Below are 21,598 nucleotides of genomic sequence, written 5' to 3' on the forward strand. Positions count from 1 at the left end.
TTGGTTCAGGTCATGATCCCAGGGTCCTGGGATCGAGCCCCGCATCGGGCTCCCTGCTCAGCGGGAAGCCTGCTTCTCCCTCTCCCACTCCCCCTGCTTGTGTTCCCTCTCTCGCTGTGTCTCTCTCCATCAAATAAATAAATAAAATCTTTAAAAAAAATTTTTTTTAAAGATTTTATTCCTTTCACAGAGAGAGAGCAAGCACAAACAGGGGGAGAGGCAGAGGAAGAGAGAGAAGCAGGCTCCCTACCGAGCAGTGAGCAGACTTGGGACACCATCCCAGGACCCTGGGACCATGACCTGAGCTGAAGGCAGACGCTTAACGACTGAGCCACCCAGGCGCCCAAGACACTGAAAGGTGTTATATGAGGGAGTGGCATCCTCCAATTTATGTTTATACAAAGGTCACCCTCTGGCTGCTGTGCATAGATTAGATGGAAAGCAAGCAAAAATATTTTAGGAGAGGAGAGATCAGGAGGCTGTCGCAGTCCGCTGGCAGGAAATTATGGAAGCTTGGATTAGGGCACTGGCTATGGAGCTGGGAGACCGCTGAGTCAAGATGCAATGTGGAAGTTGAAATACCAGGTCTCAGAGAGTGTTTGATTACGGAAGTAAGGAAGGAGGTGTCAAGGATGCCCTTACAGAGGTGCCTGGCTGGCTCAGTCAGTGTAGCGGGTGACTCTTGATCTCGGGGTTGTGAGTTCAAGCCCCGCATTGGGCTTAAAATATAAAAGAAATATTTAAAAAATAAAAGAAAATAAAAAGAAAAATATTTTTAAAAAGAGAGAATGGTCATATAAATTAAGTCATGGAGATGTAATATACAGCATGGTGACTGTAGTTAATAATATGGTATCGCATACTACAAAGTTGCCAAGAGAGTAGATCATAAAAGTTCTTATCACAAGAAAAAAAATGCGTAAGTAGCCATGTGTGATCATAGATGTTAATTAACTAGACTTACTGAGGTGATCATTTCACAATATATACAAATATCAAATCCCATTATAATGTACACCTTAAACTAATATATTTTTTGTTACAATTACAACAAAAAAGAAAATCCTTTCGACTCAGATTTGAAGGAATGATAAAATGAAATAAAATCTTCATAACTTAAAAAAAAAAATTATGCCCTTCAGGTTTCCCGCCTGAACGACTAGGTATATGAGGTACTTATTTTTTTTTAAGATTTTATTTATTTATTTGAGAGAGAGAGAATGAGAGACAGAGAGCACGAGAGGGGAAGAGGGTCAGAGGGAGAAGGAGACCCCCTGCTGAGCAGGGAGCCCAACACGGGACTCGATTCCGGGACTCCGGGATCATGACCTGAGCCGAAGGCAGTCGCTTAACCAACTGAGCCACCCAGGAGCCCTATATGAGGTACTTTTACTGAAATGAGAAACACTGGAGGAAAGGAGCAGGTTTTTAGAAGGAAGGAAGATCGTATTATTTTTTTTAGAGTAAGCTCTGGGCCCAACATGAGGCTTGAATTCACAACCCCAAAATCAAGAGTCGCTCGCTCCACTGACTGCACCAGCCAGGCTCCTCGGGGAATATCACATTTTTAAGATGCTTTTTAAGGGGCACCTGGGTGGCTGTCGTCAAGCGTCTGCCTTCGGCTCAGGTCACGATCCCAGGGTCCTGGGATCCAGCCCCGCATCGGGCTCCCTGCTCAGCGGGAAGCCTGCTTCTCCCTCTCCCACTCCCCCTGCTTGTGTTCCCTCTCTCGCTGTGTCTGTCAAATAAATAAATTAAAAAAAAAAAAAAGATGCTTTTTAAGATCACACATTTGAGATGCTTATGAGACAATGGGCCTTTAAGTTGTCCACAAAACGTGATACAGTTGTGACAGGAGTGATTTCTCAGGCTTGCTGCGTAGCACTTGACATAATGCATTCACGTTCGTTTTCCAACGTAAGCCTCACAACTCTGAGACAGGCATGAATGACGATCTTATTTTATAGCTCTCGATGGAGGCTCTGAAAGGTGTGGTATTATTCATTCAACCTTTACTAGGCAACACTACATTCCAGGCCACATGTCATGGAGTGAGAAGGGCATTTGGCTGGCTCAGTCCGTAGAGCGAGCAACTCCTGATCTCGGGGTTGTGAGTTCGAGCCCCACAGTGGGTGTAGAGATTACTTAAAAATAAAATCTCTATGAATAAAAGAAAAAAAGAGAAGAATACAAGGTAGAAGATAGAACACTGTCTCAAGTATGATGTGATCAGATACCATGACACTCCTCCCTATCGTTAGGTGAACAAGTCAAGACAGGAAGCCCTATGAGTCATTAAACAAGTAGAGGACATAAAGGCCAAAAACGTCCAGTCTGAACCATTAGAAATTCTCGAAGGGCACAGTTTGTGGAGAAGCAGTTGAGATGAGGGACTGCAAGGGAGCTGAGCAGCTTGTCCCCATGGCGCTTTATGCAAGAGGCCCTAGAACAGTCTGTAGTTTGTACAACTGTGGACTGAATTAACGAGATCAGAGACCTGTCCGCATGAAGTAAAACCATGTGTCCCTACCCCACGGTGTGGAACCAGGTGACAGGGCTGACACTGAGCATATCTCTCTCACAGATGCACAGGCTCTTACCCCTCCAGGGAGGAGTTCCAAGCTAGCGGAGCGGAGTCCCAGCACGAGCTGTAGCAGCCGGCCCTGGGGCCTGTTTCATTAAAACATCACTGAAGCTCATGGCTCAATGTTTGGGGCAGAGGCATCTGGGTCAGGAGGCAACTCTCCACTGCAATCCTGTTAGCCAGGTCGAGGCTTAGCTTGCCCTGTGACAGCTATGCCCACATGGGGAAAAAGTGACCCAGAGCTGAAGACCCAACTTCACTTTCTCCAGAGTGCTTTCTTTCCAGAGCCTAGGACAGAAACCATTGGCTCCCTGGATATCTTTCACACTGCTTTTCTTATCCTCAGTGGTCAATGCCAACCCTCTTCTTCTGTCCCCCCAAAAAGGGTCTGGGAAAGCAAAAGGAGAGAAATATCTCGCCCTCCTTCCCAGCTCTCTTCTGCATGGCAAAGGCTGCCTGTCTAGGGCCCCGTTTAGAGGGCTCAGAGGGAGGGGCATTAGCCCTCACCGTGGACCCAAGGCTGCAAATCAAAGAGCTATAACCACAGACACCATTTATGTAAACTTTCCTCACCTGCACTGAACCCAAACCACAAGGGGAGTTAATGTGATTCACCGGAGTGGAGAGGCCAGGGAGGGACAACTGTAGCAGCCTTTCTCTCTAGACCCAGGGGGGCTTCCTTAGGAGACAGGTCGCCTTAAAACAATGCTCCTGAACATTAGACAGGTACTGACCTAAGAATGAGGACCCAATCTGGACGGCAAACCCTGCCTTCAGGCACTGAGATTTATTGAAACACTACATACATATTAAAACATCTTTATATACATTTTCCCCATTACAAGATTACAAATATACAAATTCAAAGTCAGCATCTTGTGTATTAGAAACAACTGTAGAAAACCTACACCCTAACTCCAGCAATTAAATTGGTGTTCCCCATCTGCCCATCACAAACTGGCACAATTCATCCAATTTGTCAAGTCCGGTTCCTGACAGTGAAACCACAGTATTCACATGGTATGTTTTTCCAAAGCAGCAGTGACACTCAGTTCTGGGGGGTGGGGGGGAGGATCTGTCTAGAATTCTGAGAGCCTCATGATTGTTCAGGGAAAATTGGGAGTGGGGGGCAATTCTCTTCAACAATATTTTGATTATAAACTCGATAGTGGTCTTCTCTCTAAATAAGCAATGAACTGTTGTCCTCTGGTCAGGGCAATGTAATAAATCCAGTTGAATGCAATAAATAATGGTTATATGTCTTTTTGTCAGGATGAGAAGGGAGGTCCTTGAGCAACTTTGTTTCACATTGACAATTTAATCCCAGGAGAGAGCTCTCTCTGCCCCATCGGATATATAATGTGGAAGACACCGGGTGTATATAACCCTTAATCTTCATCCTCGTAGTCCAGAAAATTAGGGCAAACATCTTTCTGACTTGGATACTGATTTGAGTCCTTACTATAGGGGAAGCAAATGTTAATCGGCAAGTTGAGGCTGCCTCGGGAAGAGGAATACAGGAAAATGGAAGGGGCGAGACAAATATAACGGCCCATCTGTTGGTTCCGAGGTCCTCCAAGAAGGCTCTTTCACTGAGTCCAGGTCACTGTGGGGCACATCTTAGGGTGTGAAGGATTCCTACTGGTATCGACATCGGCATTCCCTGTTTTCTGGAATTTTCTGTAATGCCACACTTTTTCATCCTCCTCCTCCAACCACCCCTTTCACAAAGAGCTATCAAACCAGGAGGCTGCTAGGATAAAATGTCAAATGTATAATGGAGGAAGTGAGCCTTCACCCAAGTATCCATGAATTAATGTAAACACTGCAGAATTAAGATTAGTGGCCAACCCAGGAAATAATACTAGGAAAGGAAAAAGACGTCCAGAGCGATGCAGTGGAAAGAACTGAAATCTCTGTCCGTAATCTTAATGCACTGATTATAAAGGGGAGCAGAGGGAGGTCATCCATGTGAGCATCAGTTCCAATCTTCAATGCCAGAAACTTCTCAAAGCAGTCTCAACATAAGTGCCAGCACCCTTGATGATATTAGCTTTCCAAGTATCTGAAGATGCTTTGCTTCAATCCTGAAGTGCTATCATCTGTTTTGAGGCGCTTGGGTGAAGGGGATGTCATTAAAGATGGAGCCCTTCTCCTTACCTAGAGAGCAGAGAAAGAGTCAGGACCAGCTCAAGACCCTCATACAAGTACTTACCTTCCATTAGCTCTTAAGAACACATAGTTAAATCATGGATATTTAGGAAAAAGAGAAATATAATCTTTCCAGGAAAGTTTCAAAGCTGATTACCTACTGGAGGTACTTCATTGGGGAGTGCAAGATTAACACCACAGCATAAGCCTTTAAGCCAGAAATATCTATATTTTTTATTTAAAAATCAATCAATCTTGCCCTGGAGAGCCACCAAATCAGTTCTCAAATTCCCTACCTGAGGCTTAGATGATTCCTTCGCTGCCTCAGCCTTAACAGGAGAAAGTGTATGGAAGACAAAGTTTCTTAAATTTCGGGGTGCACTGGGGTTCAGGTCAGAGAGGGCAGCCAGTTTCTGAAGCACAGCTTTGGGCTGGTTTAGCAGTGAGCCTGTCTTCAGCTGAAGAGAGAAGAGTCGGTTGGCATCAGATCCCAAGTGCCAAGGAAAGAATGAGAAGTCAGTCCCACCCTGCCTCCCCAGGTCTTGAGGGGACATATTCCTACCCCACTCAAGTAAAAAAGAAAGAGCAGAATCTTTTGACATCTACTTTCATTTCCTGCAGCCACCTCCCTCCGCTAATGACAGAGTACTCCCTTAGCCTGACCTGGGCCTATAGAACCTTGCAGATCATGACATCAGCCTAACCAAGTCCCCAACCAACCTGGTGGGCACTTTCTGGCCTGATGGCTTCAAAAGGATTTCTGAGTAAAGACTTTGGTTCTTGAATAACCACAGCATGACTGGCTGAAAAGACAAGACAGAAAGGCTTATTCTGGGCAAAGCTGGGTAGAATTACCTTTAAATCTAAACAAGCTAAGAAGCCTGTAACTAAACGAATAAACTAAAGCTTAAAAACTCGGATTATTTTATAATGGTGACTTGAAACTATAGTAAGGAGCGGCAGGAAGACAGACGACCAACTTGAACGTTGACAAATAGTTAACAGTAATAAGCAAAAACAAGCATGGTAAGAGTACAGAATAGTGTTTAAGAGCCTCATTCTGGAATTAGATATATCTAGGTTCAAAGTCCAGCTCTGACACAATCCTGGGCAACTAAATAAAGAAGCCAGAATTCCTACTCTGAGCTGCGTTAGAAGATAAAGTCAAACCAGCTACCTATACTCACAAGTACAATGTCCACTGCCCAATAGTCTAAGATCCAAAAACACTGTCATTTCCCATCTTGGAGGACCCTCTTTAAGACAATGTTAGACACAGGACCATGTCTAAGCCGCAACAGTCCCTAAGGCGGCAGTTGCTTCCAAGGCTCCAGCACGAACAGTCCAGGGGGCTGGACCCGAAGGAGGGCCAAGAGCTCACCATTTTTCTGTAGTGCTTTGGCTGTAACTTTCTTGGCTAGCATCATAAACTGACTGTCTTCCCCAATGTCGTCTTCTTCAGCTGCAATTTTCCCCTGCTGTGCCTGAAAATAAAAATCAACATTAACGGAAGTCTACCGCGTCCCCAAATGGCATAGCCTGGATTGTGAAGCTAAGGCACCTGGGATATCATTTGCTTTCTTTTTTGCAACCTTTGTTGCTATAGACAAAAAAATTGATATTGGACAAACAAATACGAATTGAACTGCTCATGATCATCTTCTCAAAGCACAAAAGAAAATTCAAGGATTAAAAGGGACAGCAATAAGTTGCCCAAGATTTTGAAACTAGCCTGACCAGTGAGGTGAGTGGGTCCTCTCCTCCTCATAAACTAGGGACAGAACAGAGGACGTTCTTACAGACTTCCTACCTGGTCCCGAAGCCACTGCTCTCGTTCAATTCTCTCCTTCCTCCAATGGGCTTCTGTCTCATCAAGCTGCTCTTCGATCTGATCATCATCAGAGTCTCTGTGGAACAAGTCCATCTGGGAAGCATCATCTAAAGCAAAGAGTCAAGGCTATCAGCATTCCGCAGTCTCCTGGAAGAAGGTGCCCGGACAGACACACAGAACTCATCGTTCATCATACACCGACACAAGCTTTCCCCACTCACTAACACCAAGTCACGGTTACGGCCAGGTCCTCCTCAACAGCCTGCTGCAGTTTTGATTTCCACTTGCTGTCTTAAACTGGACAAACACGGATGCCGTACCATTTTGTTTCCGAAAGCAATGACCAAGATACCTATGTTTTTCCATCGGAATTTCCTTATTCGGCCAGGACCGTCACTGTGTAGATCCCCATCAGCGAGGTACCTCTCTTGGTATAAACGTAGCTCTCGCTTATCATCATCCAACATCGTTTTCCTGCAGGGAAAGTACAGCATTCAAAACCGGGACCACTCTGGCTGGTCGTAGAAACACCCCATTACGCAGAAGGGGCCTGTTGGGATACTGACATGTGTATTTTCTTGATTTGATTCTGCAGCTCCTCGTCAGAAGGAAGTACTTCATCAATTTCGTCCTGTTCATATTCATCAAGCTCTTCCCCATCATACTCATCTTCACTTCCCACATCACTCCCCGACACCTCTGCCTCATCCTCCAGGTATTTCTTCAATCTCCTAGAAAAGAATTGTAAAGATTAGAAATGCAACAATGAATACAAACATACACAGACTATGGATGCAGTGAGAAAAGCAGAACATAGAGCCACTTAAATTTTAATAATATATTTTGAAGATACTTAAAGTCTATCATTTAATACACACTGTATGCCAATAACTGTCCTTTCCAGGCATTGTGGCATTATCTCAGGGGGGAAGACTATTATTCCCTTCAATTTACAGTTGAATGAAATGAGTAAGAGTAAATAGAGATGAAAGAGAGTAAATAAATTACCCAAAGTCACACAACTAGGAGGTAGCAGAGCCTAGATTCTTTAAAGCCAGAATCCCAATCTCCTCTATACATTTGGGACATACCTGCTGGCAGGTTCAGATTATTCTGTTCTGTATTTAAGCTCACCAGTGTTGGGAGACAGATTAGAGATGGTATGGTATAAAGACATAATAGATTGGGATCCCTTACAGCCACCAGATCTCGACGCCTAAGTTAGAGGCATGACTGAGGCTCAGAGTTACTGATAAGTAAAACCACTACTAGTTTTTGTGACCTCAGTTCCTACTAAGAACAAATCTGCTGTCACTTTGGGCTCAAAGTCCTGTCATCTCTGGTCATGAGTGGTAGAAGTTTGATGGCTATCTGAAGGCTGATTTTTATCAAAGACTTATGTTATTTTTTTTAAAGATTTTATTTATTTATTTGACAGAGAGAGAGAGAGAGAGATCTCACAAGCAGGGGGAGCCGGAGACGGAGAAGCAGGCTCCCTGCTGAGCAGGAAACAGATGCGGGGCTCGATCCCAGGACCCTGGGATCATGACCTGAGCTGAAGGCAGACACTTAACCGACTGAGCCACCTCAGCACCCCAGACTTACGTTATTCTTTTAAAGCTGAGTTCCTCTAAATCCTAGGGTTCCTGAGGAATTACTTCGGAGGGCTACTAGCCACTGAGTTCTCTAATCGTCCCATTAGCCACTTTGGAGCAGTTCAACTTTTAGCTGTCATTCTTTCTAAGATTTCATTTGGACAAAAGACTTCGCAGTTAAATAAGGTTTAAGAACCACTTCTTTAGAAAAATCTATAGAGGGGCGCCTGGGTGGCTCAGTCATTAAGCGTCTGCCTTTGGCTCAGGTCATGATCCCAGGGTCCTGGGATCGAGCCCCGCATCGGGCTCCCTGCTCCACGGGAAGCCTGCTTCTCCCTCTCCCACTCCCGCTGCTTGTGTTCCCTCTCTCGCTGTATCTCTCTCTCTGTCAAATAAATAAAATCTAACAAAAAAAGTTTTAAAGAAAAATCTATAGATGACCCAAAGCTGTAGGAGATAGTTAATCTGAAAAATGACAAATCAGAACCCTAAACTTGATCTTAATAGAATGGAATGATGGGCTAGAGACAATAATATAAAGCTAGTAGGGATCAATATGATATCCAAATGTTAATTCCGAAAGTCATCTGCGTAAAATATAATATTGAATACCTATTAAAATGGTATTTATAAAACTTTTAACATCACAGGAAAATGCTTATGGATATCCTAAGTGAGAAAAAAGCAAGATGCAAAAGTGTACATACAAAAAAACCCAAACAAACCTGCACAGATCTCAACTATATGAAAATATATGCATAAAAATGGTTATGGAGCAATCTACCATCCACACATTCATTAAATACTTGGATGGTGAACACAGATGATTTTTATTTGTAGCTTTCTGTCTTCTTTTAAATATTCTAAAATAAATGGTTTACTTTCATGAGCAGAAAAATGAAACATTAAAAAAAAAAATGAACGGGAGGTCAAATGCCCAACACTAGGATGAGGAAAACCTGAAATGACAGTAATTCATAGGAAAAAAGACCCTACTCCTAGACAAGGAATTTTTGTTGTCTACTAAATCCTCAGGATCTATAGTGACTCAGCTCTTATGATCTTTGGTTACTTTACAAGTAGTGTGCGTCCAGATCATGGTTGTACCGCTACCCACAGCGGGAGTCAGACCACACCTGAGGATAAAGAGAATATCTAGGATGTGAGGAGTCGGGAAGCAACATCATGTGAGAAACAGCTGAAGGAACTAGAGATATTTAGTACAGAACTCACTTAAGGGAGTACATAACCATCTTTGAAGACTCAAGAGATATCATGTGAATGGGGTTTATTTAATCTGTGTTGACCAGGTCTGTTAACAGCAACAGACCCAGCAGACTTAGGTAAAACGGTAGCAAGCTACAACTCAACCGTTAGGAGAACTTTCTCTAGCAATGGAAGGAATGGACATAACACCTACATTTGCCTTTTCAACCTCTCAGACTGCTTCAGGACCTCTTCCTCATCATCATCTTCATGGTCTTCCAGGGCCAGATCTTCATTAGCAGAGTTACTGTGTTCATCCTGAAAAATCAGAGTATCACACATAAGAGTTAAGCAGAATAGAACGTGTCCTCAACTAAAACAGGAATAAACTTCTGCCCAAACATCTCATTCTAGGAAATGGCTTCGGATGACATGCCAAACTTAGAATTCTCAACAGCTCAGACTAGGAAAAAGACAGCAGCAGCAACACCTGGAGTTCAATTAGGATTACTCTGTTCCCTTCAAACTCACCTCATCACTATCAAACTCATTATCATTTGGGATAAGCCGAAAGTCTCCAAATTCCTCCTCTTCACCTTCTTCTTCCCTAAAGTGCAAATCAAGAAACCAATAAATAGGTTGTTGAAAGCAAACTACAAGGATTCAGCCAACTTAGGAATTGAAAATATTTTATTATAGGTTGTTGAAAGCAAACTACAAGGATTCAGCCAACTTAGGAATTGAAAATATTTTATTGGCACCAACAATCTCTTTAACAAACAGGAAACAAGATACCTTGCCTTTAAAAAAAATTTGTTTGTGATAAACTACACATAACATAAGGCACCGCATCTCAGCTGGCCCGCCCAAGACACCCTGAGCATCAATCCTATTCCCCCTCGCGGTCCCATTTCCAATCCAACAAGATGAAAGAAACTATCATGAACCAGGAGAAACTCGCCAAACTGCAAGCACAAGTGCGCATTGGTGGGAAAGGAATTGCTCGTCCAAAGAAGGTGGTTCATAGAACGGCTACAGCAGATGATAAAAAACTTCAGTTCTCCTTAAAGAAGTTAGGGGTAAACAGTATCTCTGGTATTGAAGAAGTGACTATGTTCACAAACCAAGGAACAGTGATGCACTCTAACAACCCCAAAGTTCAGACGTCGCTAGCAGCAAACTTTCACCATCACAGGCCAGGCTGAGACAAAGCAGCTGACAGAAATGCTACCCAGGATCTTAAACCAACTTGGTGCAGACAGTCTGACTAGTTGAAGAAGATTGGCTGAAGCTCTGCCCACACAATCTGTGGATGGAAAAGCACTACTTGCTACCGGAGAGGATGATGAAGTTCCAGATCTTGTGGAGAATTTTGATGAAGCTTCCAAGAATGAAGCAAACTGAATGGAGTCAACTTCTAAAGAAGTTGAAGTTACTGGGAGCTGCTATTTTATATGACTGCTTTTTAAAATTTTGTTCATGGATCTGATAAAATCTAGAGCTCTAATATTTTTAAGCCCAAGCCCCTTGGACACTGCAGCTCTTTTCAGGTTTTGCTTATACACAATTCATTCTCTGCAGCTAATTAAGCTGAAGAAGCCTGGGAATAAAGTTTGAAACAAGGTAATAAAGTTCTTTGCCTAGGAAACAAACAAACAAACAAAATACACATAACATAAGCACAATGCCCAGCGCAGAGCCCGAAGCGGGATTTGATCTCAAGACCCTAAGACCATGACCTGAGCCGAAATCAAGAGTCAGACGCTTAACTGACTGAGCCACCCAAGTGCCCCAAAACTCTGTATCCTTTAAACAACAGTTCCCCACTCTTCCCTCCCCTCAGCTCCTGGCAACTACCCTTCTACTTTCTGTCTCTATGAATTTGACTACTCTCAGTACCTCATCTAAGTGGAATCCTACAGTATTTGTATTTTGGGACTGGCTTATTTCACCTAGCATAATGTCCTCAAGGTTCATTCATGTTGTCACATGTGTCAGAATTTCCTTCCTTTTTAAGGATGACTAATCCATTTTGTGTGTGTGTGTGTGTCTACCACATTTTGTTTCTCCACTTGGGATGCTTCCATTTTTTTTTAAAAGATTTTATTTCTTTATTTCACAGAGAGGCACAGCGAGAGGGAACACAAGCAGGGGGAGTGGGAGAGGGAGAAGCAGGCTTCCCGCCGAGCAGGGAGCCCGATGTGGGGCTCGATCCCAGGACCCTGGGGTCATGACCTGAGCCGAAGGCAGATGCTTAATGACTGAGCCACCCAGGCGCCCCGGGATGCTTCCACTTTTTGATCATTATGAATAATGCTACGATGAATGCTATGGGTATACAAATATCTGAGACCCTGTTTTCACTTCTTTTTTGAATATACTTGAAAGTGGAATTGCTGGATCATATTCTAGTTTTAATTTTTTGAGACACTGCCATTCTGATTTCCACAGGAGCTTCAACAGTTTACATTCCCACCAGCAGTGGATAAGGGTTCCAATTTCTCCATATCCTCACAAACACTTGTTATTTTGTGGGTTTTTTTTTTAAATAGTAGCCATCCTAATGGGTGTGAGGTAGTATCTTATTGTGGTTTTGATTTGCATTTCTCTAATCATTAGTGTTGAACACTTTCACGTGCTTATTCTTGCCTTTTTATTCTTTTTTTTTTAAGATTTTATTTATTTTTGACAGAGAGAGAGTGTACAAGCAGGGGAAGCAGCAGGCAGAGGAAGAGGAAGAAGCAGGCTTCCCACGGAGCAGGGAGCCCGATGCAGGGCTTGATCCCAGGACCCCGGGACCATGACCTGAGCTGAAGGCAGATGCCTAACGACTGAGCCACCCAGGTGCCCCTTGCCTTTTTATTCTTAATAATTATGAACATTTATTAAGCACCAAGAGTATACTGCAATGGTTGCTATGTAAAAACACAATTAACAACATAGTGTCCCTGCCATCAAGTTTACAATCTAAAATGAAATACAACAAGAATGCTGTAAGCCTACCTCAAAATTTCCTTAACTTAGAAAGTGGCTATTTTGGCAAGTAAATGAGGCAAAATGGCCTATCATTTTAGGTACAATGTTAATAGGCTTTGAACATGATCCAAAGAATGTTTTACTTGTACCCAGACATTTCCCCCAATTACAGTAGGCTTGGTAAGAAAAAGAGCACTTAGAAATTGGGTAAGAACAATGAATTATTTCAAATTGCCTTGTCGGACTTTAAACAGAGAAATGCTTACTAGCCTGAGTTTTTCCACAGCTAGGGAAAACCCCATGACAAATATCATGAACTCAATCAAGCCTATCTTCTATTCCACTTGCAACTTTTCGACTTCCTCCTCCTTTCCCACAGGTAAGGGCTCCAGTGACGCCCCTAGCAGGGAAGAAAGTACTGTATCTAGACAAAATATCCTAAAGTTGTAGAGGGTTACCAAATTGAACTTCCAGGAAATATTAATTCCTATTTTAAAAGAGGAGTGAGAAAAGACAGCAGTGCGCATCTGGCTGCAGGAGAGGCCTGGGTATGTAAGATATGTAAACAAAGCAGCTGAGCTCAGTTCATGCATCTTCAAAGTGATTAAGAATATGGGTAAATAGTTGCTTTTCTGTCCCTTATTTCTGGTGTAGGGGGATTTGACAATTTAGCGTCAAGATCCCAAATTGCAAAGCCTGTACTTTTGCCTATATCCATAGTATAATATTTAATAAATACTTCCAAAGTTTTCCTTGCTGGTCACATATTAGCTGACAAAGGCACACTGAAGGGATTTTGATTCTTACTGTCAAATGCAAAGACTGTTTTAAACATCTGAGTACATATAGTCTTAAACTATATATTGATTATTTTCTTTTTTTTATTTAAAAGATTTTATTTATTTGGGTCAGAGAGAGAGAGAGAGAGAGCAAGAGCACAAGCAGGGGGAGTAGCAGGCAGAGGGAGAAGCAGACTCCCCACGGAGCAGGGAGCCTGATGCGGGGCTCAATCCCACCTGGGATCATGACCTGAGCTGAAGGCAGATGCTTAACCAACTGAGCCACCCAGGTGTCCCTATACTGATTATTTTCAATCACTGATAATTCTTTGAATTTTTAGTGTTCTCTAAAAGAACACTAAATAGTAATTGGTTATAAGTTATCTGAAAAATGAAATAGAATTTAATTTACTCTGTAAAGTGCATGCACAAACTTTAAAAAAAATACATGCATACAAATATTTTAATTTGCCTTTTTTTTTTTTAAAGAGAAATGTTGTGTTTAATGGTAAAGCTTAGCACACTTTTAACACCAGCCATGGCCTGAAGTCGAAGCAGCAGGGACAGGTAGGCGACCCCCGCGGAGTCTCACATGGTGAAGAGAATGAGGAAGGCGACCATCCCACAGAAAAGCCCTCTGTCCTCAGACAGGGGAAAGCCCAGAATGGCACAGGAGAAGAGCTGCTGCTTGACAGACGGGTTCCTGGCACAGCCAATGATGAAGCTGCAAACACTGTTCCAGAGCCAGCCCCTGAACCAGCCACACTAACTGTGGTAGCCCCAGCACCAATAGTCGTGGCTGCTGGAGTGCCTGGGTGGCTTGGTCAGTTAAGCGTCTGCCTTTGGCTCAGGTCATGATCTCAGAGTCCTGTGATGGAGCCACGCATCGGGCTCCCTGCTCATCGGGGAGCCTGCTTCTCCCTCTCCCCCACCTCCCTGCTTATTCTCTCTCTTTCAAATAAATAAATAAAAATCCTTTAAACAAACAAATAAACATGGCTGCCGCAGCAACATCCCAGGAGAGAACACTGGTCTGGAACTCCGTCAGGCCCCCTGGAGCAGGGAGCTGCTGTAGGAGGGCTGCTTAGATGGGATCCTGGCCTACTCAAGGAGGCAGACACAGGCCTGACTGGAGCCTTGGTACAACAGCGGATCAGAGCCAGAGGAATGAGCAGTGCCTGGTGCTCTGCACTGTCTGCCTCCCAGCTTTAGCTCTAGGTTTCTATTCTTGCCGTTTTTGTTTTGTTTTGTTTTAAAGATTTTATTTATTTATTTGAGAGAGAGAGAAAAAGCACAAATGGGGGGAGGGGCAAAGGGAGAGAAAGAAGCAGACTCCATGCTGAGCATGGAGCCCAACTCGGGGCCTGACACGGGGCTCAATCCCAGGACCCTGAGATCATGACCTGAGCCCAAGTCAGACGTTTAACCGACTGAGTCACCCAGGCGCTCCATATTCTTGCTTGCTTTCTTTAACCCTGTTCTCCACCAACCAAAGGAAATCACTGTAATTTCCTTACTTTGCAAACGAGACTCAAACGTACTGCAAGACTCTCAGACAGGATAGGAAGCCCCTAAGATGGTTCCTTATTGCTGACCTCAGGATTTTATCAGAAGACTGGGCCTTCCTACGTTCCCTCCAATCACTGAGACTCACCTGTCTGTGGGGAAAGAACCTGAGCAAAGAGCAAGTGCTTCTTCCATCGGATCCCCCAAGCTGCTCTCCTTCTCCTGCTTATTTAACTCTGATGGAGTCAGAGTAGAGGCATCTATATTACAACAAAGAAAAAGATTTGTCACCAAGAAATAACAGCTTTGTCCTCTTTCCCCAGCTCAATACAGTTCTAAGGTAAGCTTGCCAAAAAGATCCATTCATTCAACAAATCCTTATTTGGTGCTTACTATGTGCCAGGCACAAGGGATACGGTAGTGAACAAAACAAAAATCCCAGCTCACATAGAGCTGACATTCTAGCATCGGGGAGAATGGAACACGCAAGTGGAAACAAGTAGGCATTAATATGAAATTAACTATACTCTAACACTCTTCTAAGCTTTGCACGCATATTAACCATAAATGAGAAATCGCATGGCAAAAGCTGAAGCTTAAGTTGACATTTTACCACCTTAAGAAAGTAAGGGCTCCAAATGTCAGGAAGCTAAGAATTCAGCCTATACACAAGAATCCAGCACAGCCCTGTTTTCTGTGAACTTTTCACCCAAGGGTAACAGGCTTCTTTTCAAAGACACTGACTTAAGATATTTGGCTGTGGTGAGCCTGATTTTCTGTTGGCTATTTACCTTGAGAAGTGAATTTTCCTGAACAAAGATTCAGAAGTTCCTCCAGGTTCTCTTTCTTGTCATTCTTCCTGGGCTGAGTTTTTTCAGTTTGAGATGTGAACTTTCCGGTACACAGATCCAATAGTTCATCCATGTTAGCGTCCATGGCATTCTCATCCATACTGGCCAATGGCAAGCCAGGCTGCAAAGCCTGGTACTGATTCCTGTGGTTTCTAACATTTAAGAACCTACAAACACAATGAAGAATATAAGAAATTCTCTAGGGGAAAAAACAAAGTAGTAGGTAAAAAAAATCTAAAGAGGATTTTTTTTTTAAGAAGGGGGGAGGGGCAGAGGGAGAGAGAAAGAGTCTTAGGCAGGCTCCATGCCCAGCCTGGAGCCCAAGGCAGGGCTTGATCTCACGACCCTGAGATCATGACCTGAGCCGAAATCAAGAGTAGGACGTTTAACCAACTGAGCCACCCAGGCGCCCCATGGGGAAAAAAAATTGGATGTTTCTAAAACCTAACTTAAAAGCTGAATCCCAGGGGTGCCTGGGTGGCTCAGTTGGTTAAGCATCTGCCTTCGGCTCAGGTTATGATCTCGGGGTCCTGGGATCGAGCCACATGTAGGTCTCCTTGCTTGGCAGGGAGTCTGCTTCTCCCCCTCTCTATGCCCCTCCCCATCGCTCATGTTCTCTCTCTCAAATAAATAAATAAAATCTTAAAAAAAAAAAAAATGCTGAATTCCAAACCAAAAGACTGTAGCCTTGTGATAATCTAAAGAGGGAGGGAGTTTAATAAAAGAATAAATGCTATTTGAAAGGTAAAGGGGTAAAGGATAATTTTTGGTTCCAGAGCCAGAGTAGAACTTGGTGTTATGTCCACATAATGTGCCACGGATCTGTAAAGCAGAGATCGAAGGATCAGAATGCCAGCAAGGACTATTTACGTTTTATTTTCTGGAGGGCCTTTGTTCAAACTTGCAGAATGTAATACTAATGGTCTGTACACCTTCTCTTTCTCAGAAGAGAAAGCACAGATGGAGCGACAGAAGCTCTCTTTATTTTTAAACAAATTAAGCAGTACCCAGCACCATCCCACCCACAGAAACATAAAACTACCTACCCATCTGCATCCAACAGTTGGCTCTGAGTGTCATCTTCTAAACAAAACTGGAAGTCTCCGGCTCCTAGGAAAAGTGTCTTAGGCTCTGGGGAGGCGTTATACAGATCCTGGGAATCCTCGATGGGAAGTGAAGGCTCAGACAGCTTTCCTGAACTCTGGCACCAAAACAAAACCAAACAAAAACAAAACATTTTATAATTGTCATTCACTGTCATGACAACAACAGAAGTTGCTATTTGCAGGATTTTATCTACTCTCAGGCAATTGCAATTGAGGAGGACAATGCATAGCCAAGAGAGGAATAAAGAAAAACATCTTCAGGAAAGTAAGAACACTGGATGAGGCTTGTTTTTAATACACAAAGGGGGTGGTTTCTTTAAAGTGAACATACATAATGTGGTGGGAGTTGGTTGGCTTGGACACACTTAATTTAGCAGTGTGGGAAGTAAAAGGGGGAGGAGATTAGAAAACAATTACCATCTTACCTTAGAAGCTGAGCTGACCAAACTGGCTCGAAATAGCCCAGGGGAAGGAGATCTGAATCCTCCTGCTGTAGGGAAAAAACTGGTCCCACGGCCTGTCTGTCTATTGCAAGGCTGATAGGATGGAATCGTGGAGCCAATCAGCTCAAAGCTGCTATTGTGGCTGCTCTCCTTTGTTAGCAATGAGCATGAATCATCTTCATCTAAGGAAAGAGAAATAACTTCTAAGTACATGATTCCAGAAATAAGGTGGATCTGTTTAGGACAAAGAATTGAGAATGAAACTGTCAGGTAACATTCATAGGCAAACCTCTCAAGGTATATGTTCTAAAACATGAAGTCGAAGGTAAATTATAGTACTAACTAGCATTATACCATCGAGGTTTATCACTGAGCTAAGTGACACCTGAAAGTTCCCATCTTTCTCTCACCCTGCCTAACGCCTATGATCACTCTCCCCATTATCCACTCACGTATACATCTTCCTTTCATCTACATATGACAGAAATGTTTCACGGTTCACTTAATCAACACACACTACTAAGGACCTATTATATGTCCATGGTCAACTGTAAGGAAACTGAATGTAAGTTTTCAAAAACAGAACCAAGAAAAATCTTCTAATTCGTAAATTCCTTTCAGAAGAATTTTCTAACTCATAAATTCCTTTCATTGCCACAGGGGAGACTGAGAAAAGTCTACTAGAGTTCAAAAAAATGGAATCTTATGGAATTGTAGTCCTGAAGTACCAAAGTTAGAGGAGCTAAGAAAAGTTCTGTGTAGGAGTTACTACTTACCCAGTTTGCTAGACCTTTTGCCTGAGATTTCATCTGTTTCTGATTTTTCTTCACTAGGAAAGTAACTACAAAACAAGAAGGTAAGTTGTTTTATCTGGTTCTGCTTTTTTTTTTCTTTAAGACTTATTTTTTTGAGAGAGAGAGAGTGTGAACACACACGAATGAGGGGAGGGGAAGAGGGAGAAGAAGAGGGAAAGAATCCCAAGCAGACTCCCCACTGAGCCTGGAGCCAGACACGGGGCTCCATCCCATGACCCATGAGATCACGACCCGAGCAGAAATCAAAAGTCGGACACTTAACAGACCGAGCCACCCAGGAGCCCATGTTTCTGCTTCTTCTGAGAGGGGCAAACGCAAGGGAATCTTATCTTTCCCTAGAGAGAATTACTTACCCCATCTTGGAAGAGTTGTCCTTAAACAGAAGTAAGGTAGAATCGGATGACAGAGGTTTGGGGACAGAGAGAAGGCCAACTGACTTGCCAATGTTACTACTGCCGTCATTGTTGTCTTTCTCCATTTCTTTCTCGTCTTTGGTTTCCGTTTCTTCACTACTGAGAAGGAATTCTGCAATCTTCACCAATCACGCCGCCCCAGAACAAAAAAGTCCAAAAATTTAAAAGCAAATATGCTGTTAGCCTGATATATGGCTGCTTGGTTACAGGTCACATCTTAGATCTGAAAAGGTAAACCTAAAGGAAGCTTGGTCTAACCGTTAGCAGCAACATAACTTTTCCTGACACTTCTAGAGCTCTTTTATACTTATTTTACCTTTTACCCTCCCCAACTTGCTACAAGATTGTGAAAGAAAACTGGATTATCATTTTATTGAGGCAGTGAGGGGTTAAATAATTAGCCTGAGACTGAGGGACAACTAGCAGCCTCAGACCAAAAACAGACTGTGACAGGCAGCCCAGTTCAGACATTCAGACTCCCTTCTTTCTTGACCCAGGGATAAATATGAGCCAACTCTCGCAGTGACTTCAGAGTTCCAACACAGGGGCTTTTCTTTTTCTTTTCTATTATTTATTATTTTGGTGGCTTTTTTCTTTTTCAAAATACCCAAAACCCTATCATCATCTATCTTACCTAGGCAGAAAACAATACTGTGGAACAAGGGTAAGAGGCCCTTTTACAATTACCCTCCTTAGCAAAGAAAGAAACTCAGGAAGATCTCAGCCTGCCTGAGAACTTATTCTAGACCTCCACCTGATCAAGGTTAAGACTACTGTTCATTCTGAATAGAGAAAACTACATACACAACAAAGATAAAAGCATCTAAGGGGGCGCCTGGGTGGCTCAGCTGGTTAGGCATCTGCCTTCGGCTCGGGTCATGATCCCAGGGTCCTGGGATCGAGCCCCACATTGGGCTCCCTGCTCGGCGGGAAGCCTGCTTCTCCTTCTCTCACTCCCCCTGCTTGTGTTCCCTCTCTCGCTGTGTCTCTCTGTGTCAAATAAATAAAAAAAATCTTAAAAAAAAAAAAAAGCATCTATGAATACAAAGCTGTTTCCATTTTAGTCATATATTTCAATAAGTAGATTAACAGGTAGAGGCCAAGCCTAGGGCCCCACGAACGGCCAGTAGCTAAAGTCACTGACGGAACTGAATGCACTAGGACTACGGTACCTCTGAGCTACTTACGTCATCTCTGCCCCTAAAATCTCTTACACGATTGAACATGCTTACTCTACTCTTATTCACATCTGATTTTCTCTTTCCCTTACCCATCCTGACCGGGTAACAAAATTAAATAGTTGTCAGAACCTCCTGATTGCCTTCTTCCTCCTCTTCTTGCTCTAAATCTCTCTCTTCCTCCTCTTCTTGCTCTAACTCTCCCTCTCCCTCCTCTTCTCCATCTTCCTCCGACTCATCCGTCATTTCTTCCTCCTCTTCCTCTTCTTCAAATCCATCTTCATTATCTAACTTAAATAATGCTTGGCGCTTTTGGCGTTCCTCAAGCCTACGGAGTTTCATCGCTTCCTGTAGTTTGGCTTTCAGCACCTGAAGCTTTTCACCTGAACAGAAATATGAAGAAATGCTGTAGACACAATGACCGACTACCTACTGCAATCATGGAAGCGTGCATTTCAGGCAACTCCAGAAATGTTCTAGTCACATCCCCAAAGGAAAATCAGAGACCTTAGTACTCCAGGCTTTTGTTATCTTAACAAATAAGGAGCAAAACTACATCTACTCATAGATTACATAGTCTTTTTTTTTTTTAAAGATTTATTTATTTATTTGACAGAGAGAGACAGCGAGAGAGGAAACACAAGCAGGGGGAGTGGGAGAGTGAGAAGTAGGTTTCCCTCTGAGCAGGGAGCCCGACACGGGGCTTGATCCCAGGACCCTTAGATCATGACCTGAGCCGAAGGCAGACGTTCAACGACTGAGCCACCCAGGTGCTCCAACATTGGTAATATTAAAGAATAAAAGAAACAACTCAAGAGTAAAATGGGCAAAGGGTATGTTCAAAGAAAAAATGAACATATGTGGTTAATAAACAAAAGTAATGCTTATTAACCTCATTTCTCTCTCTTTTTAAGATTTTATTTTTAAGTAATCTTACACCCGACATGGGGCTCGAACTCATAACCCCAAGATTAAGAGTCACATGCTCCACTGACTGAGCCAGTCAGGCACCCCTCACCTCATTTGTAATTAAAGAGATACAAATCAAAGTAAGAGATACCATTTTTGACATATTGGCAAAAATTAGAAGGGTTGATAGTATCTCTTATGAACAAGAAGAAACAGGAACTCTTACAAACTGTGATTCAGCGTGTAAATTTGTACAACTATTTTAAAGGACAATGGGATGATATATATCAAAATTTGACTCAATGATTCCACTGTAAGGAATTCTGCATCCAGGGGCTCCTGGGTGGCTCAGTCAGTTAACTGACTGCCTTCAGCTCAGGTCATGATCCCAGCATCCTGGGATCAAGCCGCACATCAGGCTCCCAGCTCAGCGGAGAGCCTGCTTCTCCCTCTCCCTCTGCTGTTCCCCTGCTTGTGTGCTCTTTCTCTCCCTCTCTGTCAAATAAATAAATAAAATGTTTAAAGGAAAAAAAGAAAGGAATTCTACATCCAGATACACCAACATATACCTGATACGGGGGTGCAACACTGAAATGCCAAAAACTGGAATAAACAAGATGTCCATTAACAGGAGTATGGTTAAACAAATCATGTTACAGTCACACAATGGAATATTATGCAGCTGGTAAAAAAAACCTCAAGAACAATATAATGTGTATCTGAGCTCTGAAGTTAGGAGGTCTGGATTAGGCTGCTGGTTCTACTACTCACAGGCTGTGTAAACTTGAGCAAGTTGTTTAAATGCTTTGTATATCAGTTTCCTCATATATAAAATAAGGATACTGATGTTATTTATAGTAAAGTACCTAGAGCAGTGCCTGGCAGAAAGTGAGTATCCAATGTCTGTCTGTCCGTCTCTCTCTCTCACACATACATACACTCTGGTGTATGTATATGAATTTTCTTCCTAGGATACACAAGAAATTGTCAAGAGCTGCCTTTAGGAAGACTAATTTTCCATTTCATACATTTTCCACAGTGTCTTAATTTTTTTCTACGTGATATATTAATTGTACTTTCAAAGTGGAAGTGGGGACAACAGACATTGTTAAAACAAAAAAGTAGATTAGAAATCAGAATGCATGGTATGATCACATTATTGTTTGTTTCTAAAAACATACATACAAGCATGCAAAGAGAGATTAAAAGGATACACAATAGGGATGCCTGGGTGACTCAGACGGTTAAGTGATGG

At 42.8% G+C, this 21,598-nt stretch overlaps 1 protein-coding gene and 1 pseudogene across 1 annotated transcript in view; one reads left to right on the top strand and one right to left on the bottom strand.

Moving 5' to 3' along the window:
- Positions 1-3,340: 3,340 nt before the first annotated feature.
- CLSPN (claspin) overlaps positions 3,341-21,598 on the bottom strand; it is a 32,383-nt gene continuing 14,125 nt past the window's right edge. The window contains exons 10-25 of the mRNA XM_006732552.3: positions 19,567-19,817; positions 18,197-18,375; positions 17,805-17,869; positions 17,011-17,210; positions 16,526-16,680; positions 15,420-15,646; positions 14,777-14,888; positions 9,899-9,974; positions 9,582-9,685; positions 7,133-7,297; positions 6,919-7,040; positions 6,546-6,673; positions 6,117-6,219; positions 5,456-5,538; positions 5,032-5,193; positions 3,341-4,744 (exon numbers count right to left, since the gene is read on the bottom strand). Coding sequence (XP_006732615.2) covers positions 4,634-4,744; positions 5,032-5,193; positions 5,456-5,538; positions 6,117-6,219; positions 6,546-6,673; positions 6,919-7,040; positions 7,133-7,297; positions 9,582-9,685; positions 9,899-9,974; positions 14,777-14,888; positions 15,420-15,646; positions 16,526-16,680; positions 17,011-17,210; positions 17,805-17,869; positions 18,197-18,375; positions 19,567-19,817 — 2,243 coding nt within the window. The 3' untranslated portion in view covers positions 3,341-4,633. The remainder of the gene's footprint in view (positions 4,745-5,031; positions 5,194-5,455; positions 5,539-6,116; positions 6,220-6,545; positions 6,674-6,918; positions 7,041-7,132; positions 7,298-9,581; positions 9,686-9,898; positions 9,975-14,776; positions 14,889-15,419; positions 15,647-16,525; positions 16,681-17,010; positions 17,211-17,804; positions 17,870-18,196; positions 18,376-19,566; positions 19,818-21,598) is intronic.
- LOC145721088 (transcription factor BTF3 pseudogene) lies at positions 10,144-11,093 on the top strand (annotated as a pseudogene).

This window comes from Leptonychotes weddellii, chromosome 4 (assembly GCF_054177405.1).
Source record: "Leptonychotes weddellii isolate Sample4059 chromosome 4, ASM5417740v2, whole genome shotgun sequence".
NCBI classification, from domain to species: Eukaryota; Metazoa; Chordata; class Mammalia; order Carnivora; family Phocidae; genus Leptonychotes; species Leptonychotes weddellii.